The sequence below is a fragment of the Pundamilia nyererei genome, unplaced genomic scaffold (assembly GCF_000239375.1).
Source record: "Pundamilia nyererei isolate P.nyererei 1_Seehausen unplaced genomic scaffold, PunNye1.0 scaffold00007, whole genome shotgun sequence".
Taxonomy (NCBI): Eukaryota; Metazoa; Chordata; class Actinopteri; order Cichliformes; family Cichlidae; genus Pundamilia; species Pundamilia nyererei.
Window position 1 is genome coordinate 3556938 of NW_005187408.1, and position 25657 is coordinate 3582594.

The window sequence follows — 25657 nt, forward strand, 5'->3', positions numbered from 1 at the left end:
TAGCAGGACAATGTTTTTCTAATTACTTTGTTTTATCGGCATTGCTGTGCTGACAAGGCATTTGGAAATGGCAGAATTCTTAAACATCACCTCCATCTTCATACAAAGGCAGTGTCGGGGTGTTAAAAGCTATTAAAAGAGAACAGTGCAGTCGAGAAGCAAAACAAGTGCGATGGCCAATAGCTAATGAGTCCTATGTGGTTGCCTATCTTTAATAGTAGGACCCTTCCTGGTGGAGACAGCCGCTCACTCTGTCTGATGTATGATTGCCCTGGGTCGCATGGTTGGATTGGGGAACCACAGCCGTACGATTAATTTGTTTACTCAGCTGGTGTACTTCATAAAAGGCCCGCTGAGTTGAACTTGGCACTTTGCAGTAATTGACTATGGTGGATCCCTAGGTCCTTATCAGTCTGCCTTGATGGGCCTCCATTCTAGTTAAGTGTTGCACAGGCCCATTATAAACAGCAAACAACAGAAAACAGCACACTACACACTCTGCACTAATGCACTGTGGATCATTCCCTACACCATCCATAAAATCCTTTAAAGAAGTGAGGAAACAAAGGAGGGGTTAAATATTACTCTAAACGGGACATACTGTATTTATTTCCATAATAATGACGATGAAAATCAAAAAATATGCTGCGGCTTGGAGAGAAGCACAAACACATATGTGAGTCTCTTTTGACAATGGACATTCATTTGCAACTTTAAAACAGTAAAATTAAAACTAGACTCAATTCCCCTTTGGGAGCTTGAATCAAAGCAATGGTGCTTGCTTTCTGCACACAAAGTAATTCACCCTAGGAGTGCTCAGATTAAGTAATTATACCAGCACAAAAGCAAGCTCAGTGAGATAGCTCCTGCAAAATAAGAATTAGGGGGTATGAATGGATTTTGCCTGTTCCACAGATGTCAATGCTTTGTCAAGGCAGTCCTATTCTCTGGTGCTGCTGGTGGGTCTTATTCAGAGACACTCCTACACTGATTGTAATTACACAGACGTGAATGAGACTATCTGCTGGTTTGGTGTGACTCATTTAATGCCAGAACAGTGAGGAATACAATGCCTGGCACAAGAAACCAATTACCGGTAACCAGTTTCAGGGAATTTTTAAAAAAAAATGCAATGATGAAGACAGTTCTAGAGAAAATAATTCAACCTTGATTTGCTTTGAGTTGTTCTCTGATTAGCGATTAGTTAGAGCAGATCCATCTCCACTAAATACCTGAGGCTAATTACACAAAATAGGCAAAGCTTGCACTACACAGATTTTCAGAAACCGATAACAAATAAGCAACTGCATGCCGCTTTGAGCACTGCCAACTTTGCTTCCTCATCCTCAGTTATTCTGATTGCTTACTGACAGCATAATTGTGATTGACTCTTGACATTAAGTCACTTGTGCATCAAATCACTTGTGCATCAAATCACTTGCTTTTAACAAGTTAATCTACTTCTTGCTTTCAGAAATGACATCGCCTTCAATCAGTCCAATTTATTCCAATCAGGAAAGAGATTGCAAATCAGCAAGAATGATGAGTTATTTCATAAAGAGACTCTGGCTTCACTTGCATAAACCTTTAAAGGGTAGAAGCAACAGTGCTGCCACAGTGGTGATGAGAGACAAAGTGGTTAAGCTGCATATTGTTCAGTGAAGGTGGGAAGTCAATCCCATTAGACTTATTGCATAATAATAACTAGGAAATATCAGTTTCACCTGAACGAGTATTTTTACTTTTAGGGGTAAAAGTTTGGGAGGAAAAATGTGCAATAAAATAAAACTGTAAGTCTGTCTCTTTGCGTCGTCTAAGATGGCAACTAAATGTGCTTTATTATCATCATAAAAAGCAGCATGCGATGGCATTCACCACACAATAACTAGGTTTCTTGCCTGTTGGCACAGAATAAATCAACAAGATTACATTTGGTACCAAGTTTCTTATTCTGAGCTGTAAAACAGACAGTTTTAATCCTCAAAACCTGTTTGGGTTTTAATATCCAGGCACCGAAATACTGAATCTAAAAACAGAGAGAAGCCGCCACATCAAGTGTGTCATCCGTCTGCTGACAGAGATACCACGTCTCCTGATGACTACACCAGGGCGCAAATTTATGCACTGTAAAAAAAAGAGTCATGCAGGAATTTAGTCGAAACAACTCATCTTTTGTTCAGCTTTATATTTAATTCTGACTCAAGAAATGTTGGCTTAAAATAAAAAGTTGAATACATTAATTTTTGTTTTAAATTAGGAGAGTTTCAAAGCATTAGCACTTCCAGGTTTGGTTAAAAAAATTTCCTGTGAATATTAATTCATGTTAAAATAAAGTCTGTATGTTCAATGTGATAAAAATAAAAACTATTCATTATGATTATCCAAAACCTTATGGACCTGAATGTACAGTTAAGTCCATGAGTTTCTGGACAATGACCCATATTTTTGTATTTTTGCCTCTGCAACCCCAACGATTTTAAATCAAACAACCAGCATCTGATTGAAGTGCAGACTTTGAATTCAAGGCGTCTGACAAATTAGCATTAACTGTTTAGGAATTAGATCCATTCTTATGCACAGTGCTCTATTTTCAGAGGCTCAAACGTAATTGGACTGACAAGTATTTTCATGGCCAGGTGAGGCCTGTTCCCTTGTTATTTGTTAACAAATGAAGCACATGCAAGATCTGGACTTTATTCTAAGTTTTGAACTTGCATTCTGTAGCCGTTTCCTGAAACTTGGAGAATGAGGTCCGGAGAGACCTCATTCTTCCTTCACTTACACAGTCATGTCGGTGTAAGTGAAGGAAGCCATCTTTTTTTAAAAAAAAACTGTTTTTTAATAAAAACTTTAGGAATTATTTCAGTTTTCGAATCCGTTCAATTTTATTTGATTAAGGCCAAACAGTCACCTTAAGACTGTTTATATTGTACGGTTATTCAGAGAAAACCCCAACAATCAGACAGCCCACTGTGAGCTAGCAATTGTAAAAACACCTCTGCAGGTCTAGAAAGTATTTGAACAGATGCCATAAAGATTTAGTTGTGCAGATTGATGTGAAAAGAAAAGTATGGAAGGAGAGAAACAGCTTATGATCCAAAGCAAGCCACAATATCTGCCAAACATGGAGGAGGCAGTGTCATGGTATGGGCATATGCTACTTCCACTGGCCTTTGTTGATGATGCGATGCAGCAGGATGAGTTATGAAGTCTGCAGGGCTATACTCTCTGCTCACATTCAGCCATGGACAGCGCTTTACAGTGCAAATGGACAATGATCCCCATTGCACCCTGCAAAAGCAATCCAAAAGTTTTTCAAGGCAAAGAAATTAGATCATCTTTAATGGCCAAGTCAGACATTTGATCTCAACCCAACAGAGCATGCTTTTCAGTTATTAAATACAAAACTGACGTCAAAGACCCACAAACAAGCAGCGACTCAGGGTGACTATAGTAAAAGCCCAGCAGAGCATCTCAAAGGAGGAACCAGGAAGGATTTTCATCCAAGTATTAAAAATAATCCTTATCTTTAAAGTTATGCTAGTTTCTCCAATTACTTTTGAGCGTCTGAAAATAGGGAATTATATTATAAAAATGGCCGTAATTCGCGAACAGTTCATGCAGTACTTTTATAAAATCCCTGGAATTAAAGTTGAAAGTCCGGACTTCAATCACATCTTGGTTGTTTAATTTTAGATCCTCTGTGGTGGTGTACAGAGACAAAATTACAAACAAAAAATGGGTCAAATGTCCAAAAACACTTACTGCATCTTAGGCTCACTGATCTGTGGTATAAAACGGCTTCAACTGCTGCAATTGTAAGTAAACCCTAAAATACACCAGGCACAGCTGCAGTGCATTCTGACACAGCCACCGGAGCTGATCGCGGCCACTCAAGACAATGCTTACTATTCCACCAGATGCACTGGAGTGCGTTTCAGAAGGGTCCCAGAAGCAGATCTACCTGTCAGTAAAGTAGTAGTCATGGCGCAGATGTCACTGAAAATAGCCTACATATCCAGAGCAACAGAGGCTCTCCTCATATTAGTTTACAGTATTCTGAGAACACACCGAGGTCTTAATAGATTTGTTCAGCTTTACAGATTAGAGTAAAGAGCAAGTCTAATTATCATGCACCTCCTCAGCTTCAACAAGGACTTAACTGAAATCTGGTGTCTGAACCTTTCCCGTAATCTTGATTGGCAGCTTTGAGAATGCTTTCAGATATATTAAATACAGACCTGTATGGTAGTCTCTTATTAATACGACCCACTGATCAAAATGCTGCTTTCAGTGAACCCCAATATCCATCAGCCTGCTAAGGTCAGAAAAAAATGAAAAGGCTTATAAGAAGATTTAAGGCAGTCATTTTATTGTGTATTCGTTTAAATTTGGGGCTGCGAGATGAACCCAAAGGGCCGCTGGAATCCAGACGAGATTGGGTCATTAAAAATTTAACACTTCATTAACACGATCTTGGAATGATTTATGAAAGAAAATTATTTTTTCAACACAAGTTGCCCACGATTTTATGTAATATGTGTGTATGTGTGCAGCTGTCCTCTTTATTCATAAATTAACATACCAAAAACAGAAGAAAGCAAATAGAAATCTTTTGATTATTGGTTTAAAATAGGCTTTTGTAGATATATTTAAATGTGAATTATTGCAAAATGATGGATTTATCACCTCATACCAACTTTTATTGTATTTCATCAACAAATCTAAAAAATTTATTAACTATAAGAACTTTGAATTTAACCAAAAAGTAAAAGAAATCTCAGAGGTTGACTCTAAGAGTCTAAGAGTCCTCCAAAGACACATCCAAAACCCTTAAATGAATTCAAGTTGTCTCATGAATTTAGACAAAAATATGGAACAAAACTTTGTTTTTGAATTGCATGTAACTGCATGGCAAATTGTAGAAACGCTGTTCATGAGAGCATGTTGATGAGAGGTTCTTCATTTTCAATAGCACTGAACACTGCACAAAATGCATTTTCCATCTTACAATACGTATAAATAAACAGAAGGTCTATTTATATCTGTTCAAAAAGGTCAGAAAAAACCTCTCCTACTGAGTTTGTCCACAGGACCTTGATCTTTTGTCATTTCCTAAGTTGGTAACAATGAGTAAGCAAAAAGAGGTTGCATTTCAAAAAAGTGACAACAAAAATAACATATGGGGGCATTGTTAAGGCACATATTTTGAGGTCAGATGGAAAAAAAAGCAAAAAAAAAGGCCAAACTCTTCAGTTATAATGCAACAGTCTGGATCTACAAAAAGAAAGGCTAAGCTCCTAATCCATGTAAGCTTTCTACCATGAAGAACAGTCAGTTGTATCCTTCCTCTTATAAGGATTCAGGAAAGAATACATGGAGTGATATCATGCAAACTGTTGATGACAACCTGCTTCAAAGTGCTCAAGATCTTTGATTAGGATGACTTTCAGCAACCTGTGAAATAAGCAGTGAATTGGCTGTGGAGTGGGTAAGCCATAATTTCAGTTCTGCTAAAAATGATGAATAATAGAATATCTTGAAAATGGCTTTTTACAGCACTGGCTTAGTAGGATTGACCTTGAGCAAATGTGTAATTTTCACCACACTGCAGGCTCTCAACAAATAAAATATAGTAGATTTTCTACTTAGCTGGTAGCAATGCACTAAATAATGTGAGAGGAGTCATCAGGCTGAATGCATTTTTAAACTGCTTAATAGTCACTACTACATCATTAGACGTGTCCTCAAGACTTACAGGGACTACAACCATCTTTAATCTTCAGAAATAATAAAGTGTTGCAAAACACTGTCTATCCACAGACAGCCATAGAAACAGCTGCCAAACTCCTAACTGCCTCTGCATGTTTATTTTTTCCTGCTTATGGGAATTTTTGACACCCCTAAAGAGGTTTTAGTCAGAACCACAGGAAAATCACCAGTGTTCAAATCTTTTTAATTGAGGTTTCATTTACTTAAGTATAATGGGGCTTTTGTTTATCAAATTGTCATAAAAAAAAAAAAGAGGAACAGAATTATGTTGAATTTGCGCAATTGCTAAAAACAATCTCATGCTTACTGCTGCATTTACTGTCACCCCCAAAGGTGCATCCTAAGTCAGGAAAAACCCTCCACTGTAATTCCAGCAGCAATCCGTTTTCCAGAACAACATTTTGCCATGATGACACATGCAGAGACTCATACCGCAAAGCATGCAATTCACACCAGCTGTGCTATCATAGCTGGTATGAATTGTATTTAGGGTGCAATGCTAGTGAACCTGCAATACAAACCTCAATAATCTTGTCTTGTGATTGCCTTTTTCCATGCTACACTGCCATCCCACTTCACTAACATAGCTGGCCATGTGACGGAGAGACGTTGTAAAAGTTAAGTGCAGAAACTCAGTTCATGGACGTAAACACAAACACGTCAAGGGGATTATGTGACAGCCAAGTCAGACAAAGAGAGGACTCCCTTCAGCTGTGTAACTGCAGGGACAACTCTGCTAGTTAAGCTTTGTGTTGGAACAGACAGTTTAAGTGTCCTACATGTTGTTTTAAACAGTCGATGCAAAGAGCAGGAAGATGAAGAGGACGGTTAGTCTTTTGGAGTCGTCAGTAGCTCCAGGTTAAAGGATGATAGTCTTGTTAAAGCGTTTATATTTAAAAGGTCCCTCAAGTAAAGCCTGGAGTGGAAATAGTATGGTCTGGTTTGTTTTTTTGTTCCTTCACTGATTTCATTGTGATCAAGTAATCATGCATGTGATAAAATGAGGTTCATTTCCTAATTTCCTCCTATGGATCCCACTTAAATTACAAGGTATGGACTGAAACTGTGCATCTCCAAAGCTGTGGATTTGTTACCCCCATAAATGTACAAAATTGAGTACGACAACTGAGATTTGCATGAGGAGACAGGAAGAAGTACCAGAGCCAAAGTGTGATCGCATGGAAGCAGACTCCTCATGGTTCAAAGGCAAGCTGAGAACAGATCTGTCTATCTATAAAATAACTTTGCTTTATGATGTAGTGACATTTAATGTAGCCATAAATACCTTAAAGTTCAACTTGGATTCCTATCCGCTAGGATTTTTAGCTGCAGGGGTGTATAAAGCCCTGACTGACAGGCCTGAAAAAGAATTTAAGAGCTCAGACACCTCATAGAACGAAGTAATGAGCCATCTTTTGAGCCGCAGACATTTTCTGTAAGTGGCCTCGAACACAAAGTCCATTCACTTCATGGAACATTATCAAACTTGTGACGTTATTGAGGAACTGTCTCGCCTCTCAATAAAATATGAACCCTATTCCCCCCACAGGCAAAATCACTCGTTATTTGGATGAACTGAGGAACTGTCTAAAGACGTGAAAATGATTTCCAATGACAGCTCGCTTCAGCTAAATGACTAATCACACAGCGGAATAAAAATAGCTGACTGTTAGATTGGGAGAACTAGTGAATACTGAAACACGATCGTAATACCTCAGAGGCACAAATGCTTTTATTATCCCTCAGATACTCGATGAAAGATGGGACAAATGTGGGCAGGGTTTGTACCCTCTTGATGATTCATATCTTACAAACTATGATTTAAAGATGATTGCTGCTGTACTTACAGGCAATACAAGACATAAGAGCCCTGCAATCAAGGTAGGCCCGCGACACTTAGACATAATAGTAACAGACCGGATTTAGCCACAGCTTAGGTGTGGAAAATTTTGCTCTACAGCATCCCGAACAGAAATTATATTTGACCTTGAAATGATAAGAACACATTAAGAAACAAATATTGGGAAAAGCACTGTTCTGTCTGTGTTGTTGTTTTCTGTCTAATTTGCCAGCAGCATGGTGTGGATGAAGTTTCCCTCCTCATTCAGCTCTGCATAAGGTTTACTGTTCCCTCGGTGATAATGATGCCTGATGGACTATGACAGACCAGACCACGCAATATCAGCTCCTAGTGCTAGCAATCAATTTCAGACGGCGGCAGGGTCTGTGCTGGGGTGTCCATCTTTCTAATTTGATTTGTTATCCCGTCGGACAGTTGTTACAGCAATCATCGCAGCGATCACTCCTCCGACCACGACCCCGGCCTGCGGCTCCCCTCCCAAAATCCTCCCAGGACTATTCCGGCATTTTGACAATTCTCAGCCAAATTCAAAGGTTGCAACAAAATTTCTCTTAATTGCACCACCGCGCCCTCTGTCACTCTCTCCTCTAGCCGCTGGCTGTCACCTTTGACCTCATGCATAACTCCCATCCCACCCAACCTTCTCGCCTCCTGTACCGAAATACTTTTCCCGCCGCATCTGAAATGTTTGGACATCCCATAATTTTGTAATTCGCCCCTGACTACAGCTGTTGGCAGGGTGGCAAGCCAGCCGCGCCCCAGTTAATCATAGATTACTTTATCTGGGCCATTCCAAATCCTCATGTGTAATGCAGTGCTACCTCAGCAGCAAGTAATCACTGCCCCCCACCTTCCCCCTTTCCATCCCAAACACACACATACACACACTTCTCCTCCTCACTTTCTCTCCAAGCCCCTGATTTGTCTCTTGCCTGTCCCTCTCTTCTAAATTTCTCCTCTCCCATTCCTCATCTCTTTCTTCTGTCTATGCATGATTGGACATTCTCATCAAACATTCATGAGCCAAACTGGTCCCAAAATGTAATATCAGAGTATTAGCAACTCTTATTTCATTTGTTAAAGCCTTGGACATGTCTGTGTGCTATTACGCACAGTATTCATAGTCGAGTATTCATAGCTGAAAACTGGATCCCAGTCACAATGTGGCATGAAATATGACGGACAACAGGTTCCAGCTGATTCCTCGCCAAAAGCAAGGGGTCCGTCTACCCAATATGACAAAGAACGCAAGGGCAGGCGGTATTAAAAGAGCATGTAATGGACAGTAATAAAAGAGAGCAATGGAGAAAATTGGATAAGGCCTGGCGATAGAAAAAATAAGAAAAAGAGCAGCAAATAGAGAGTCCAAGGGAGAGCAGAAGGGTGGTGAGAGCAGCTGCTGAAAAAGAATAGACCTGAGCCACAGCAGCAACCGGCTGCAGCTTTCCATTAAGATAAATTATACTTTTAAATAGAACTTGAGATAAAAACATTAAGAACAATTATTGATAGCGACCTCTTTTACGTAAGGTTTAAAAGAATCTGAATCACAGACATAACATATTTACAGTCACTTTATTAGGTACATCTTGGGTTGGAATCACTGTTGTCTTCAGAGCTGTCTTAACTCTTCACAGCACAGATTCAACAAGGTGCTGGAAAATTCCTCAGAGAATTCGGTCCACACTGACATGATACCATCGCACTGATGATGGTTTCTCAGCTGCAAATCCCTGATGTGAATCTCCCATTTCACAACACCCCAAATGTGCTCATAAAAGGATTTGGACATGGTCAGCAACAATACTTGCGTTTAATCAATTGCAGGTTCAATGCATTGAGTGTTCAGAGATGCTTGGCTGTAATGAATGCTTATTTGAGTCACTGTTGTCTTCCTATTAGGTCAAAGCATTCTCCACTGACCTCTGGCATCAACAAGTCCTCTTTATCCAGAAAACTGCCACTCACTGGATATTTTTTTTCTTTCCTCAGATCATTCTCTGTAAACCCTAGAGATGACTATGCGGGAAAACCCCAGTTTGAGCTTCAGCAGGTGTTTTAATCATGTCCACAAGCTTAATTCCACTAAGTTGCTGCTTGGTTATAGATTTATTACATATATGTGATGACAATCAGTTGAACTGGTTGACCTTGTTCAACTAAGTTTTGTCAAATATGGATCTGACAGCATTTCAATGAGAAAGTAAGGCTGGAGACTTAACAGCTAACAGCCTCACTAGCTTGTTTACCAAAGTGTATCCATAGTTTACCGATTCATGGTGTCTCTGTGGACTATGATGTTTGCAGACAACACTGATGATCAGCAATGAGACTTGGGAGCAGGCAGAAGAGAGGATGGACAGGTAAAGGTATGCTCTGGAGATAAGAGGAATGAGTCAGTGGAAACAAGACAGGATGGAAGTGTGTGATGAGAAGGAGGCAGGCAGAAAGGTGAAGATGCACAGATCAGAGGTAATAAAGGTAGATGAGTTCAGATACCTGGGGTCAAGCATTCTGAGCAGTGGACAGTACAAAAGAGGGGTTAAGAAGTGAGTGTAGGCAGGGTGGAGTGGGTGGAGATGAGTGCCAGGGGTGATTTGTGAAAGAAGGATAGCAGCAAGAGTGAAAGGGAACGTTTACAAGATTAGTGAGACTTTCTGTGATGTATAGTTTGGTAACGGTGGCCCTGACAAAAAGGCAGAAGATGGAGATGAAGATTTTTGTTGGGAGTCACAAACACAGAGGCAGAGAGATAAGGCTGAGATGGTTTGGACATGTGCAAGAGGGGGGGGGCAGTGGATATACTGGACAAAAGGTGTTAAAAATGGAGCTGCCAGGTGGGAGGAAAAGAGAAAGACCACAGAGAAGAGTCATGGAAGAAGTGAAGGAGGACATGCAGAGGGTTGGTGTGACAGAGGAGGACAGTAGGGATTGGGTGAGCTGGAGGAAGATGATCCCCTAAAGGGAGCACCTTAAAGAGGAAGCTGGTACCTTTGGATTAAAAGAAAATGTCAGCTCAGTGTTTTAGTAAGACTGCTGAATAGATGAAATGACAGTTAAAGTGGCCACATCACTAATAAAAACCATCTAAAATGATAAAATGTTGTAAGTTATATTAAAATGTGGACCTTTTACAGGAGTGATGAGGCAGAAAAAAAGCTATGGAGACCAAAAAACATTTCTGTATCAGGCTGGAAAACATGTTGCTGTTGAACATTTTAATATGGAAGTCTATGAGGAGTGAGTCAATTTTGGGGCAAGCCTCAAGAGGCTATTCGAGGAACTCCAAAGAGAGGTTGCCACTTGACATACACTAGTGTTTTTCACATCCTAGAAAGCCAGAAAACAGTCTTAGTAAAAAAAATCTTTCCAATTCTCATGCAAATAAGACTGTTGGGCGCAGAGAAAGTGTTTCTACTGCTGATTTCTTATTACTGAGAGAGAGACAAGGGAGATGTTTGACCCATGCTGGGCTGCGCAGCCTTGAGCAGAACAACATTAGTTAAAATGTCACACACTGTGTGGATTCAGGCGTCAGAGCCACTGTTGCAGAGCATTTTTTTTCCCCCCTTTCTTTTTCTTTTTTTAAAGCACGGCACAAAAATAGCAGCCAAATTATTCTGAAGGAGATGTGGGTCAATATTGAAGTTTCTCTCCCAGGTATGAGAAAGAGTGAAGATAAGTAGTGGGGAAATGTTCCTGTGGTGTAAACAGGGTGACGCATTGCTTGTGTCAAGCGGATTCACGGAGACTTAACGCTGTTTTATTAAGAAAGCAGATAATAAAGCGTTACACTGTGATCATAAGACCATAATCTACCAATACAGTTTTATAATGTTGCTTTCCTTGCTGCAGCAAAGTTATGCTATCGTATATTTTAACTGCTATTGATTTCAATGTGACACTGAGGTTGGCAGACACTGTTGGCTATAGCGTTCAAAGCAGTGCTGGACTTGCATGCATGTGTAAAACAATTTTTTGTCGGGCCAATTTTGCTTTAAGTCATCATTATGACTATTGCCTGCTCTTTAAACCATCCCTCATCCAAACCTCTTTATGTATTACAGCTTAAGTCAGCAATCCTCTGCACACACACACACACACACACACGCACACACGCACACACACACGCACACACGCACACACACACACACTACAATTTCCATTTAATCCATGTACAAGGCTGGAGCTTTCACAGACAATAACACACAGACAAAGAAGAATCTGACTGTGGGCCTCACCAACAAGCCTACTTAGGCTATTGCAGACAGAGAGCAACAATGCGACGCAGTGTTATTTTTGTTATAACACCAGAATAAGTTGTCCAGCGCTATGCATCCAGTAGCCAGGCTGAATGTTAAACTAAACTAAATCCATAAATGAAGGAGGGCATGGGCTGAATGCAGAAAAAGCACAAAAATCTACTGAGGTCTTGATGTAATGTAGGCAAAGCCTTATTTTCCACTTTAGTATGTTGGTGCTCTCGTCGCCGCCAGCTTCAAGACCGGCAAAATTAGCATCTAGGCCAACAGGTGAGGGGCTGTTAGAAATACAGTGCCTCAGAAGTGACCGACTAGATGTTGTGGGAAGAGGATATAAAGTAAAGGGATGAAAGCAGCTCTTTTTTCCCCTTTCCCACAACCATGATCCAACTCCACCGATTGAGCTTAATTACCATTAGCTGACCACTTGATTATCATATCAATAAAGACTGTGAAATCAAATGAGGCACAGACCACTGTGCAGCGTTCCACCGAATATTTGCATGTTTTGCAGGATATTACGAAACGCCAAGTGTTTTCCAGGACACTTTGTGCAAGCGTTTGTTATTTGAATTTCATCAGAAGCCCTAAAAGCAAGTAATCCTCATGCATTGGTGCATTCATTCCCCCCGAGGATTAATTCTAAAGAGGTACTCGCTCACTGATGTTCAGGCTGCTTCTCTGATATAGTTAGCCGGGGAAGCAGCGAGCTCTGTGTCTGCAACGACCGTTTCCTCACAACCAGAAAGCAAGAGATTTGTGTTGCTGGAACTAACTTGACTCAGCCACATTTAGGTTTGCGAAATCAAAGAGGACATTGGGGGGAATAAACGCGCGTGTGCAAGAGAGGAAAATGCGGACTTTTATGTCAAAGAACGGGGTCCGATGGAGTTTGTCATATTGTTTTTGTCTCATTTCCTCCCAAAGAACACACTCCCTTGGAATAAGTGGGCTACGATTCAGTGTCACTCTGTGTCTCAGCATGAAATCATTGAGGAATGCAATTATCACTTTGCCCAACAGACATTTCTCTGAAATGAAAGAGAACAATTGGGAACGTAAGGGGAAGGGAGGGGGGTGTATGTGTATAAATAGGGAGGGGGTGTAACAGCAGCTAATGCGCGCCCTAGTCCCTGCTCTAAACTTCAAACTTACTTTTTGTTAAATTACTTCAATCCTAATCCGCCAGCGTACATCGTGGGTCAAGAGTTTGACACATTAACTTCCCTTTCTTTCTTTTATTTTATATTTAACTTTAAAGTTGGTCCAATAACTGCATGTTTTCTATGGTTTTATGACTCTTAAGAGCCACTATTGTCTCTATTATGACCTTTAAATGATCCACTCAAAGTGCTACTGCCAAGGCTACTATTGTGTGCTCCATTTCCCTTGGCAGTCCTTACCCAAAATTCATTCCCTGAACAATAATTCTCACGGAAATATTAAAGCTGTTTAATAGAAATGGGATCAGATTGCTTTGGCCTACACTTGAGGTCATTTTGGCTCATTAGAACGGGAGTGCAAATATTAAGAGCAGGCTGCTTTTGAAGGCAAGGCAGTCGAGGCATTTCATGCCGAGCTGGGCAGGTACCAAACTGTCACCACGGTGCTCAGCGAGAGGTAAACTGTCACCTCCTTACTATTAAAAGAACTCCCTTGAGAAAGAAAGAGGGAGGGAAGGAGAGTGTACAAACTCAGCCACAAATAAACAGGAAAGAACGAGCTTCTACACCTTTGGGTGACAAGAGCTGCTTCCTTTTTCCTTAGTGTACATGAGACTCTAAGGTCAAGGCTATTTGAACAATGCATTAATAATAGAGCATCCAGCAATTAGTGCCATGTAAAAAAAATCGTGTTATTTGACAGAATGGGAAAATTTTCATTATTCAACAAGGTTATTTGGCTGCATTTGAAGCAAAACAGGTGTAATATTTAAATATTTATTAAAGAACTCCATAATAATGTTTACCTATGTGCCACAGTGATTAAATTAAGAACGCAGACACAAAGACAAGCCCTTTAGCTCAGATACGCACACGCAGCTGAGGCTATCTTTGGCTGTACACTGTACTGAATGTGCTTGGCAAGCAGGCTGATGAAAGGTAACTGCAGGAGAAGAACTCATTATAGATTGTGATTCAAACATAAAAGGTTGCTGTGTCTTTTTCTCCCCAAGAATAACTTCATCTGATTCTTTTTTGCATCCGTGTATACAAATGTCATTTTTTAACAGCTCATTTCAGAAGATTGGATTTGAAACAACCTTTCTAGATCGCGCAATGGCTAAACTGAATTTGGCAACACTTTCAGAAGCATGACTGACTGATGACACAGGATCTCTGACTTCTAGTCAGACACAAAAATTAACAAACCTAGCAGTAAATTCCCTTTGGATACTAGCCATTTACACGCTGCCACGTGAAGTCACCCATGCACACATGCGAACGCACGCAAACACAATGCCCACATACTCAATGCGCACATGCACGGACACACAAACTGAAAGTGAGCGTAGCTGCAGAGCTGCACCCCGAGGGCTGGTCTGTTGATTAATGAGGGGAGGAAGGTAAGAAGAGGAGGCTGAAGCAGAAGTGTTAATGGAGCTATGACAGATTCCTCTAGGCCTGTTGTTTTATAGGTGAGTCTCCAGTGTATCTGCACAAAGTAGCAAAAAGCTACTACAGAGGACTGTAAAGTCCCACTCTAATTTCGGGGGGAGATGCTGATCAAATAGACTTGGATATGGAGCAACATACTATAGCCATTATTTAAGGAATACATGTATCTGTGAACACCTTATTAGATTATTATAGCTCTTATTTTCAGCCACAAGACAAGCTCGAGTTTAAAGCAAAATTCATTTCACTGAGACATCTCTACAACATTCTCTTGTAAAACACTTCTGAGAGACATACCTTGGGTTAAATGACAGCACATTGAGTGATTCTACAGGAACATCCAATCTGTTCATGACTTGAGGCAGTTTGGAGGAGAATCTCAATAAATTGCTATTCTTTATTGAGATTTTCTCTAAAAGTATCACTTGAAAGAAAGATGTGATCTAGAATGGATATATTATCGCTAAATAGACTAAACCAAGAAGAGATGGGAACATGCTGTCTTTACGCTAAGGTAAAGATAGATGGATAGATGGGATGGTTTGCCATTTATTTAATATATATTTATCTGTGTTAGCTTGATTGGTTTAAGCTTCTATTGCATTGACTTTTTCTAAATGGTCTTTGCACAGCAGCATTAATTTACCACAATAGAGAATTAGGTTGGCAAAGGTTATAAAGCTAATTAATACTTCATTCAAAATCAGAAATGCAGCTCTCATTGTGACAATAGATTTTTTTTTTAAAGTATATAACATGCCTGGATCATGCATTTGCAATTTTCATGGAAATTTATGCGATTATAAATATATTATAGAAGTATTGTAGTGTTGTAGTATTGAGTAAGTATTGTGGCATAGATTCAACAAGGTGGTGGAAACATTCCTCAGAGATCTCGGTCTATGATGGCATAACAGTTACTACAGTTTTGTAGGCTCCACATCTATGATGACACTCTCCTGTTTGACCACATCCCAAAGGTGCTCTGTTGGATCGAGATCTGGTGACATTTGCATAAGCTATGCTGTTCGTCATATTCAAGAAACCAATTTGAGATGACTCGAGCTTTGAGGACGGGCACATTATCCTGCTGAAAGGAGCCATCAGTGGATGGGTACACTGTGGTCATAAAGGGATGGGCCAGCAGGCACTTCGGGACCAAAAGTGCACCAAGAAAATATCACCCACTTTCTTATACCAACACTATCAGCCTGAACTGTTGATACAAGACAGCACTGATTCATGCTTTTATAATGTTTATGCCAAATTCTAACCCTACAATCTGAATATTGCAGCAGAAATCAAGACTCAGGCTGGGCAACTTTTTTACGATCTTCTACTGTGTGTCTTCTACACACAGTAGAAGCCCATCTGTTTCAAAGTTGTGCAGTTATGCAGAACTTTAAGACATAAATTACCTTTATTTCCGATTCTGATGATGAGTTTGAACTTTAGCAGGTCATCTTGACCATTTCTAAATGGTTAATTGCATTGAATTGCTCTTATGTGATTGGCTGATTGTTTATTTGCGTTAAAAAGCAGCTGAATGGGAGTAACTAATAAAGTTTCCGGTGAGTATATATAGAAGACTTTTCAGTCTGGGTTAAAGTGCTAGACAGACAGTCCAGCAGACAATCTAACGTCATATATATATAGAGAGAAAAAAGGAGTAGCAGAAAAAAAGCAGTGTTGATATAATGGATATTTGTAACAAAAAAAAACCTTTCTGCTGGTCGTAATCATTCGAGTGGCTTTAATGACAAACTAGTTATAGCATTCGTCCCCTACCATGACAAAAACCTCTTTTGATAATTAGGAACAACTGAAATCAATAATGTGAAAATATTTAAGTGAAGTCCTGGCAAAGATTTATTCATGACTATTCGTGACTATATAATAGAGGCCCATTTTTCAGCATGAATAATGATTGTTGGGCTGTTGTTCCCCATATCTTGTTAGAGACGCAATTCATCAGGGCCAATAAGAGGTGGCGATTTGTCTTCGGGGTTTATCTGATGGAGGAAGCTGATGAAAACCAATGGAAATGAACACACAACGTATGGCTCTGCATATCTGTGAGTCAATGCACTGAGTCCAAAATGATCTATCACAAAAAAGAGGAGCTAAAAGTAGGCTGCATGCACCCACAAGGCACAAATAAAATCATAAGCAAAACTAGTCATATTAAAAATCCTCTGTCTTCTTCAGCTCCAATTTCCTTTGGCAATCAGAGACGAAGTGCAGAATGCGGCTAATTTTTGCCCACTGGATGTAAAGAATGACTGATTTGCTAATTGATATAACCTGACTTCATTGCACAACCTCAGCCACATTTATCCATGTTGTTTGGAAGTCTCAATTGCTGCAAGTCTAACACAGCTGACAGTGTATTTTCTACGCTCCACTGACAAGTACAGTTCCTGGGATGAAAAATCTCCTGACATCCACCATTCTGGACAGCCTGTCATTGTTAATAGTGAGTGCATGGAAGTGGCAAGATCCTATCTTAAATGGCTGTGCCATCTTGGACAATAGACACATTGTTCTCCACTCCTTTGCTTCTGCTTTGGTGGGTGCTTGTGTGGCAATAAGGGGAGGGGGACATACCCACACACCATCACAATACATGCTTTCCACATAAAGGCCACTGATACTGGACACAAATACCCACTTGTAAGTCAAAAACAGCGGCGACTGAGAAAGGAGGGACGTTGATAACAGCTAATGGAGGGAGTGACTGTACGCTGAGATGGGTAGAGAGTCCAGAGGAGTACTTAAAGAGTAACAACTCTTCCCTTCTTTTATATTAAGTGTTTAAAAAAAGAGCAAAAGTGCTTTGTTTGTGTTGTTAGCGTCTTTATCCCTGTGCACTTTAAGCTGCAAGCGAAGCATTTGTTTTTGTTTTACTAAAGATGTGGTTTGGTAGCACAGAGGAAATTTTATTCCAAAAGAAAAACACAATCCCATTCGCCTTGTGCTTATATGCTTCTACCAGGCAGTACAAATCAATATCTGTCCAGAGCTATAGATTTAATATATAACCACTTTGAAAGAATTTCATATGTTTAGATTAGTGTCTCTAATTCAAGACCCAACCAAAAGTGAAATACGGCCACAATCTTCTGTGCTGTTGAGTTGTGGCTCTGAATGATGGCCAGAAAAGTAAGTTGATGTTTGACCTTTTGGACATAATTTTATCCAGTCAGACCATTTTCAGAGATATTGCTGTAGCAAGAGTACAAATCTTTGAGTCATAGCCAAAAATCTTGTTTTAGCACGGCCTTAACATGGATGACCAACTTATAATTAGTTCATTGTTAAAACCAAGTAAACAGTTGTGCCACATTTTAAGAAGATGTACTAAATTTGATGGATGGAAAACCTTAAAATGCAATACCTCTGATCACAGCTGTTGATAGAAAGCAGGCATAAAATGGTCCAAAAGCAGCTCGTCACATGTGGGATGGTGAAACTGGAGAGTGTCTTGTTATATTTGAAAGAAAAAAAAAAAGTTGCTTTTGTTGGACGAAACAATGAAATTGCTAATCTTTTCAGCTCTGAATGGAAATTCCCGTTCAGCTCTATTTCCAGCCTTCGTTTCTTGCCCAGTGTTGCAAATACGGATGGATTCACGAATGTTACATTTATCCCATGAGTAAGCATTCATGATTAGTGTCTAACCCCCGAGCCAGTGCGGCTGATGGAAGTATTACTCCATGTAATGTCATGCGTTCAATCACAACAAATTATTCCTCTCTGTCAGTTTCTAACAAATCTTTCCGTTGTCTTTTCTATCAAACACTGAAATCTAATTCCCCCCACCAACACCAAAGGTGGTGAAAATCTAAGACGCAATAAACTCCGGCAGTTGTTACTTGTTTGCTTGTTTTTTCGAGTTTCTAGATCGCAAAGGGTTATTTGCAACAAAACAAACTGTATGCATGCACAAGATTGCAAAATGGTTCACTCATAAAAAACTCATTTTAAGACCTCAAATCACTTCTGCAAATCTATAAACAGGACTGTATTCATCTTTTTGCAAATGATATCCTTGTGCTAGGATGATGAATAACTTAAGCTCTCAGTCTGCAGCCCAGATTATTGGTTTACTGATTATTTGTTTATATTCAGACTTTTTGGTTGATTGTTTTTTCACTCCTCATTCCGGACCAGACATAATGCATTTTTAATGTGTTTTCTGCTTTGACATTTAATGCTGTGCTTGGACCAAGGCACTCTCAAAAATACACTTAGATGGCATTAGAGCTGTCCCTCTCAATTTTATTACTGCTATTATGACGTGCACGAACAGCAAAGCTTATATATTATTTGTGCTTTAAAGATCGAAGTTAGTTTGCGGGGTCCAATCTTTTTATTTGTGCTTAAATTTAAAGGTGAAAGTTGACCAATTGTGCAGTCCGGGACAACGAAGGTACGCTCGCTGATTTTAATTTCCAACAGCACTCTTAATCTCAGGAACTTATTCCAGCTCACTGAATGAATATGTGTAATGTGAATGGGGTCATTTGTTGTCACATACCCGCAGAGAATTATAACTCCTTACACTCACTCAGCTCTGTGCAGCTTTATATCGTCTTCCAGCTAACTGTTTTGCCTTGGCTGCTCTCAGTAGAGAGGAAAAAAAACATGATAATGACAGTACGCTTGTTCAATGTGAGCGGCTACTTTAACCTAACATGCAGTCATGTGATCCAGTGCTAACAAAAGAAAATTAAGGTTTTATGAAAAAGAAGTCATTTGTTGTTGTTTTTTTCATGTGGTAAGAACCAATACTATTTAAAGGAAGTGAGAAGCACTCTGTGTCCTCTTAAAGTACTACTCAACTACCTGTGAGCCAGGATCTGTTCTACAGCTTCTTTGAAGTGTCAAAACATGTTTGTGAATACAGAGACTGGCAGACAAACTCACCTCCAGCAAACTTAAATTGACCGCTTTTGCTAAGACTCAAAGTAAAGTTGGACAGACGCAGAGGGGAGGAGAAAAATATTCACAAGTTGACCTTTTATATTTACTGCAGTGTTCCTAAGCTTGGGAAACATGTACTGTACTGAGACTGACACACAAATTACTCAAAGGTCACCTTATTCAGCCTTTCAAGAGGAGTCCATCCCACTGATAGCATCAGCCGTTTTTCACTGAAAGGAAACAAAGAACCTGTTTTGATGACAGAAATATCGCTACTGCTGTTTCTTAGACGCTGCTAGATTTTGCTTTTCTCTGCACTGAAGCACTTCACTTGTTTCTGGCTCTTGTAAGGATTTAGTTTATTTTCATGTTGTAAAAAAAAATAAAAAATACTGTATGGTACAAAGCCACAGGATTAAAATTAATTGAGAATCCACACACTGTTCTCTGGCAGCAGATTGTTTACTTGTTTGTCGGGTGCATGTGTGTGCCAATTCAATGTCGAACCAAGCCAACTTGGTGTGTGTGTGTCTGTGTGTGTGTGCCTTTGCACTGTGTCAGGGGGAATAGCCTGTTGGGGTTATGGAGGGTGCAGCGCGGGGTGATGAATAGGATGCTTTTGTGCTCGGCCCCACAGCTGTCTACAAACCAGTGAAGGAGAGAAAGGTGAGGGAGAAAGGGGGTAAGGTAAGAGAGATAGCCAAATAAAGGGGAAGAAAAGAGCGAGGGAGATAAAATAGCGCAGAGGAGATGAGAGCGTCACTGCTCCGCATGGGGAGTACAGGTGAGATACTGGGAGCTGAGAGGTGAGAGAATGGGTTTAGAGGTGAGGAAGAGAGGTGGGGAAGGGGGGATGTGAGAAAGGAAAGGAAAGAGCGACTGCTTGTGCATTCAAGAACACTGCACCGTTGTCTCTTCAGCCAACACAGAGACAAAGACGTTGGCTAATGTAGGAAATCGTTGACATTCATGTGCATGGACAAAAACAAAAAATGCCTCCAAAACAATAAGAAAAAAGAGGGCGAGAGAGGAAGCAGACCTGACCTCATGGCCTCAACCTTCACACATGATGGGGTTTGAAAATGAGCCAATCATAGTGAGTGATGCTGATGAGTTCGGCCAAAGCTGTTGGTGTTGCTGTGGCCACTTTAACACCTATCACATAAGGACAACCACTGGACTGTTTCTAATAAATAAAAAAAAACATTTTAAAAAGTAAAATACATTTTAAATGGCACTGCATTACAATAGAGGCCGATGTGGGAGCACCAGAAGGTCAACTGTGATGCAAAGTCTTGATATGTGATATTTCAGAGACCTTTAAAGCACTTAAAACATTAAACAAGCATCACATGAGAAGGAAAACACCAGAAACCTTTCCGACCTTAGACTTAAAGCAGAGCAGAGACAGTTCGCAACAAAAAAAAAAAAACAAACCAAAAAAAAAGCTGCCTGCTGACAGGCAGGGCTCGATATATTTTCAGAGCTGAGCATCAGAAATTGTCAACTGTCAACTTGTGTCAAGTATTTTTGACCAAGTAGATCCTTATTTACATCCACTTTTAGATTTCACTGTAGCAACATTCTCGAGAGGCTGTTTCACCAATGTTTATGCAACCCCAAATTCAAAATAGTTAGGACACAGAATGCAATGATGTGCAAATCCCATAAACTAAATATTTTATTCACAGTCGAACACAGAAAACATATCAAATGCTTAAAATGACACATTTAACTCTTTCATTTTAAGTATTGGCTCATTTTGAGTTTGATGGCAACAACACGTCTCAAAAAAGCTGGAAAAGTAGGTGGTACTAAAAAGAAACAGCTTGAAAGTAACTGGCTTACTTAGCAATCGGTCAGTAACATGATCTACCAAAGCCTGGATCTACAGATGGTGGCTCAATTTCAGATGTTCCTCAACTTAAAATTGCAAAGACTTTGAATATCTTATCATGTAAAGTACATAATATCAGCAAGAGAGTCCAAGAATCTGGAGAAATCTCTGTGCGCAAAGGCTGAAAATCAATATTGCGTGTCTGTGATGTTCGGTCTCTCAAGCGGCAAAGGGTGTTTTCATGGAAATCACTGCATGGGATCAGGAACACTGTGTATATCCATATATGCAGGTTAAAGCTCATAGAAAACATGAACTAAAGAGAAGAGAGACCATCTGGCTTGTTCAGCGCTCAGTTTAAAAGCCTGCATCTCTGATGGTATGGAGGTGCATTAGTGCCTGTGGACTTGGCAACACATTGGCACATCTGGAAAAGCACCATCCGTGCTGAAAGGTATATACAGGTTTAGAGCAACATATGCTCTCATCTCTTTCAGGGAAGGCATTTCATACTTCAGCAAGAAAATGTTAAACTGCATACCGCACGCATTACAACAGCATACCTTTGTAGTAGAAGAGTGTGGATGATGAAATGACCTACCTGCAGTCCTAGACCAGTTGTAAACATCTGGCATATCATGAAATGAAAAAAATAAAACAACAAAACCCAGGACTGTTGAGCAGGTAGAGTCTTATATCAGACGCAAACTTAACTGCAAAAGTCCAGCAGCTGCTCTCCTAAGTTACCAAACTTTTGCAGACTGTTGGTTAAAGTAGAGGGGACGCTGCACAGCTGTAAACGCGACCCTGTCCAACCTTTTGAGATTCATTGATGCCATCACATTTAAATCCCCCTTATATTTTTCATAAAATGGTACATTTTCTCAGCTCAAATTATGTTCTCTATGTTCTGTTTTTAATAAAATGTGAGTTTATGAGACTTGAAAATCATTGCACTCTATTTTTAATTACATTTTACACAGCTTTTTGGGGACGCAATTTGGGTTGTACATTTAGCATTCAAGAATATACTTTAATACAATGAAAACTGCCTTAGTGATCACTAAAAATGTCTAAAAGGCATCAGTCCCAGTTCTTCACATGTGTAGACACTGTCGTGTTGTCTGACAGTATTAAGTGGAACAACTGTTAGACAGTTTGCTCAAATAAAACAAAGGCTCTGCATGTTCTGGTAAGCTGCAGCAGGAATGCAGTTGGAGAAAATGTGAACAGAAGTAAATATAAATAAAGAAAAATACTGCAAAATACTGAAATAAGAATTCTTATTACTTCAGAGCTGTGTGTAATTGCACTGAAATGAGGTCCATCATGTAGATTTGCCTGTATTTTATTGATGAAGAACCCAAAGAAGCAAAGAGATAAATACATCCCTCTATCCAAATACGTGTATTCATTTACCCTTCTAATCTGACTCTCTGTACAGTACGTTCCTCGTGTGTTCTGTTTTACATACATAAACATTACTGAGGTGTTGAGTCATCGATAACAGGAAGAAAATTGAAAAAATAATGAATTAAGCTTAATAGAATCTCTGGTTTATGTTGAGAAAAGCTGCAAAACAACCTTTTTTTTGACATTTCTAGACAACTGTGAATAACATTTTCATTTTCATCCCTCTCCAAATCCTCCCAAGAACACTTAAAATAATGCAACAGAAAAAGAAGAAGAAAAATCGCCTGTTGATTCAGGCACACGGATGCCCGATCCTGCTCGCTCTTGTTGTTTTGTTCTGCCTGTTTCCGAATGAGAATTGTCCTGGAATAACTAACCCTAGCGTGGACAGATAAATGCATTCCATCTTCCCACACCAGGGTGCTCTGAGGCGATCGCAGCATGACTTTTCTATGATGAAACAGCAGCAAGCGGTGGAGGGCTGAGGGAGTGGGCGAGCAGGACACAAACTGCTTTTCTCCACAAACAGCAGGATGAGATGCGGAGCTGGCAGCGATATGGCATCCATACCACGAGCTCAGCCAACACAGCATGCGTCCTCACACTTGCTTTGCAAAGTCATAGGCTATCCACATCTTCTGACCACATTTGACTAATAGCATATGCGCGAAATAAACACACTGAGTCAACTGAGCTGTGTACGAGCAGGCGGATTTGCATGTTAACAACGAGAAATGTCTCGCGCCTTCATTTGTTTCGTGCGGCTTGTAAAGCGACTGTTACTATCAAAGAGTAATCAAAGATATCCTGAACAGCAGCAAACAATGGCAGAACAGTGTTGATGAAGCCAGGTGATGATGAGGGGAGGCAGACATCATTAGCCCCCATCATCACACTTCATCAGAGTAGAGGGAGTGTGCCCGCTCTGTTAGCGTAATGAGCTGGAAGTATGAACAAAAGCAGATGGCTTTATGAGTCAGACAATAAGGCACTCATAATTGAATCTATATCATTCATTTCAATTTAAGCAGTCAAGCCATTTTTCCTCCTTTCTGTATCTCAATAGAAATCCTTAATCAATGCATTGAGGAGCTGCCATCATAATGAATCAGGCGCACTTCAATGAGACTTTTCAATTCTGCTGGGAATAATTCATGAAGGCTGAAAGAGAGGTAAAGTACAGCGCAGCCTGTGCTGTATGATAAAGGTAGGAACAAGTATTTCCCATCTTAACATCTGTATGAAAGAGTGTTTATTTTTACCATACATCATCCATAAAGGAACTAACATTACCTTATTACACACAGGAATGTATGCCATATGACTAATCATACTATAACGTTACATATTTTTTTATATCCCTATAATCTACTGATTAAATCTACCGAGTTGGTTACCCTTTCTTCGAGCTTATACATTCATAAGACTAGTTGCAGGCTAACATTCTGGAAGAAAATCAAGTTATGGCTGACAACAAGCACAGGGTATGATTCACAAACCCCTGGCACATGACACCGGCTGTCAATCACCCAGACTTTACCATCACCTCCAAAGTATTTGTGCAGAAAGCACCGAGTGAAACTTGGCGGCTGCTGGAGCTTCTCTAATCTGTTTTCCCTCTTGAAGAGCTCACAGCAGGACGCTTTGCCCGTGGAGCAATTAAAGCCTCTTTCTTAATCCAGCTGCCCTTGACTGCAAACAACTGGAAGTCCTCTTCCCTTTCCTTCCTTCCTCCTCCTACACCACCTCCTCCTTCTGTTTCTCCTCCGCCTCGCTATACAGCAAGTGCAACAGTACTCACCCCCAGTTTCTTACTCCGTATCCTCACGTATCCCTGCTTGACTATATCGTTGAAGTTAGAAGCCATGGTGAGAGGGAAGCTGGCGGCTTCCTGTCCGAAAGAAGGAAAAAGAAAAGAAAAATAAAGTAACCTCTCTCTTTCTCTCTTTTTTTAATTTTGAGTAGCGGAATCTTTTACTTGAGGCTCGGTCCGTGTGACATCCAGCAGGAGGAGAGCGAGAGGTGGGCAACCTGCTCCGGTGTCAGCCAGTATGACGCTTGGGTTGGCCGGCTTCAGCGGCGCGATCCATCCGGGAGAGGAGGGAGATACCATTCGTCAGCTGATTCACTTCAGCCGGAGAGGAGAGCAGAGGCGCGCTTCCTGGACCACACCACCACGCACCGGCGATGGGGGCGTGGAGGATATGTGCTGAGGAAGGTGGTGGTGCTGGTCATTTTTATTTAGTTTCATATTAAAAGCCCACTTTGTTCAAAAACGAAATCCCCTTCCTCTCGCTTTCCCTTTTGCAATCGTTGTAATTCAAAAAGTCACTTAGTGGGAGTCATACCTACTGTGATTAATATCCCCGAGGAATCAGTGGAAACTGTAATGGTTGTCTACTGGATTAGTTGGCATTAGTCCAAAATGCTGGACTCTATTTCCTCTGTTAGTCTATTTTAGCAGGACTAAGCTCCCAGTCTCAGAATATTGTGCTCATTTTATTGTAGCCTTATAAAATAATGTTTTTCATGACAGGCAGCACTATCTTTAACCCTTTATGGTTTACTCATGGAAACACATGGAAATTCAAAATTTCACCCCTAGAGCATCTTACATGACTTTTTTTTTTTTTTTTACTTGTGTGCCTTTTTCCAATTGTATTTTAATTTTTATGGCAAATCTAGTTCAGTGAAATAACCATAATATGGTTCCTCAGCCCCTTTTAGGGTATACGTTTTTCCAAAAAGTGTGTATATACAAAACATAGAAAAACACATTAATTTAAAGTAACGTTTATTTAAGAGCATTTTCTTTTCATTCACAATGGAAATGTCCAAAACTGTAACAAACATATTAAAGCACAGCCCTGACCAGTCACAGGCAACTGCCTCGCAGTAACATGGTAACATGCTGTATCATGGTAACATGATATTTTCTTCAAAGATTTAAGTTCATTTCAGGTCACCT

General features: G+C 40.1%; 1 protein-coding gene across 2 annotated transcripts in view; it reads right to left on the reverse strand.

The window, feature by feature from the left end:
* dok6 (docking protein 6) overlaps window positions 1–24813 on the reverse strand; it is a 53910-nt gene extending 29097 nt beyond the window's left edge. The window contains exons 1-2 of one of the 2 annotated variants that reach the window (XM_005722552.2): window positions 24668–24813; window positions 24491–24580 (exon numbers count right to left, since the gene is read on the reverse strand). In XM_005722552.2, the coding sequence (XP_005722609.1) occupies window positions 24491–24580; window positions 24668–24802 (225 nt within the window). In that variant the 5' untranslated portion in view covers window positions 24803–24813. The remainder of the gene's footprint in view (window positions 1–24490; window positions 24581–24667) is intronic. The other variant, XM_005722553.2, reaches the window with a different exon arrangement.
* Window positions 24814–25657: the final 844 nt, after the last annotated feature.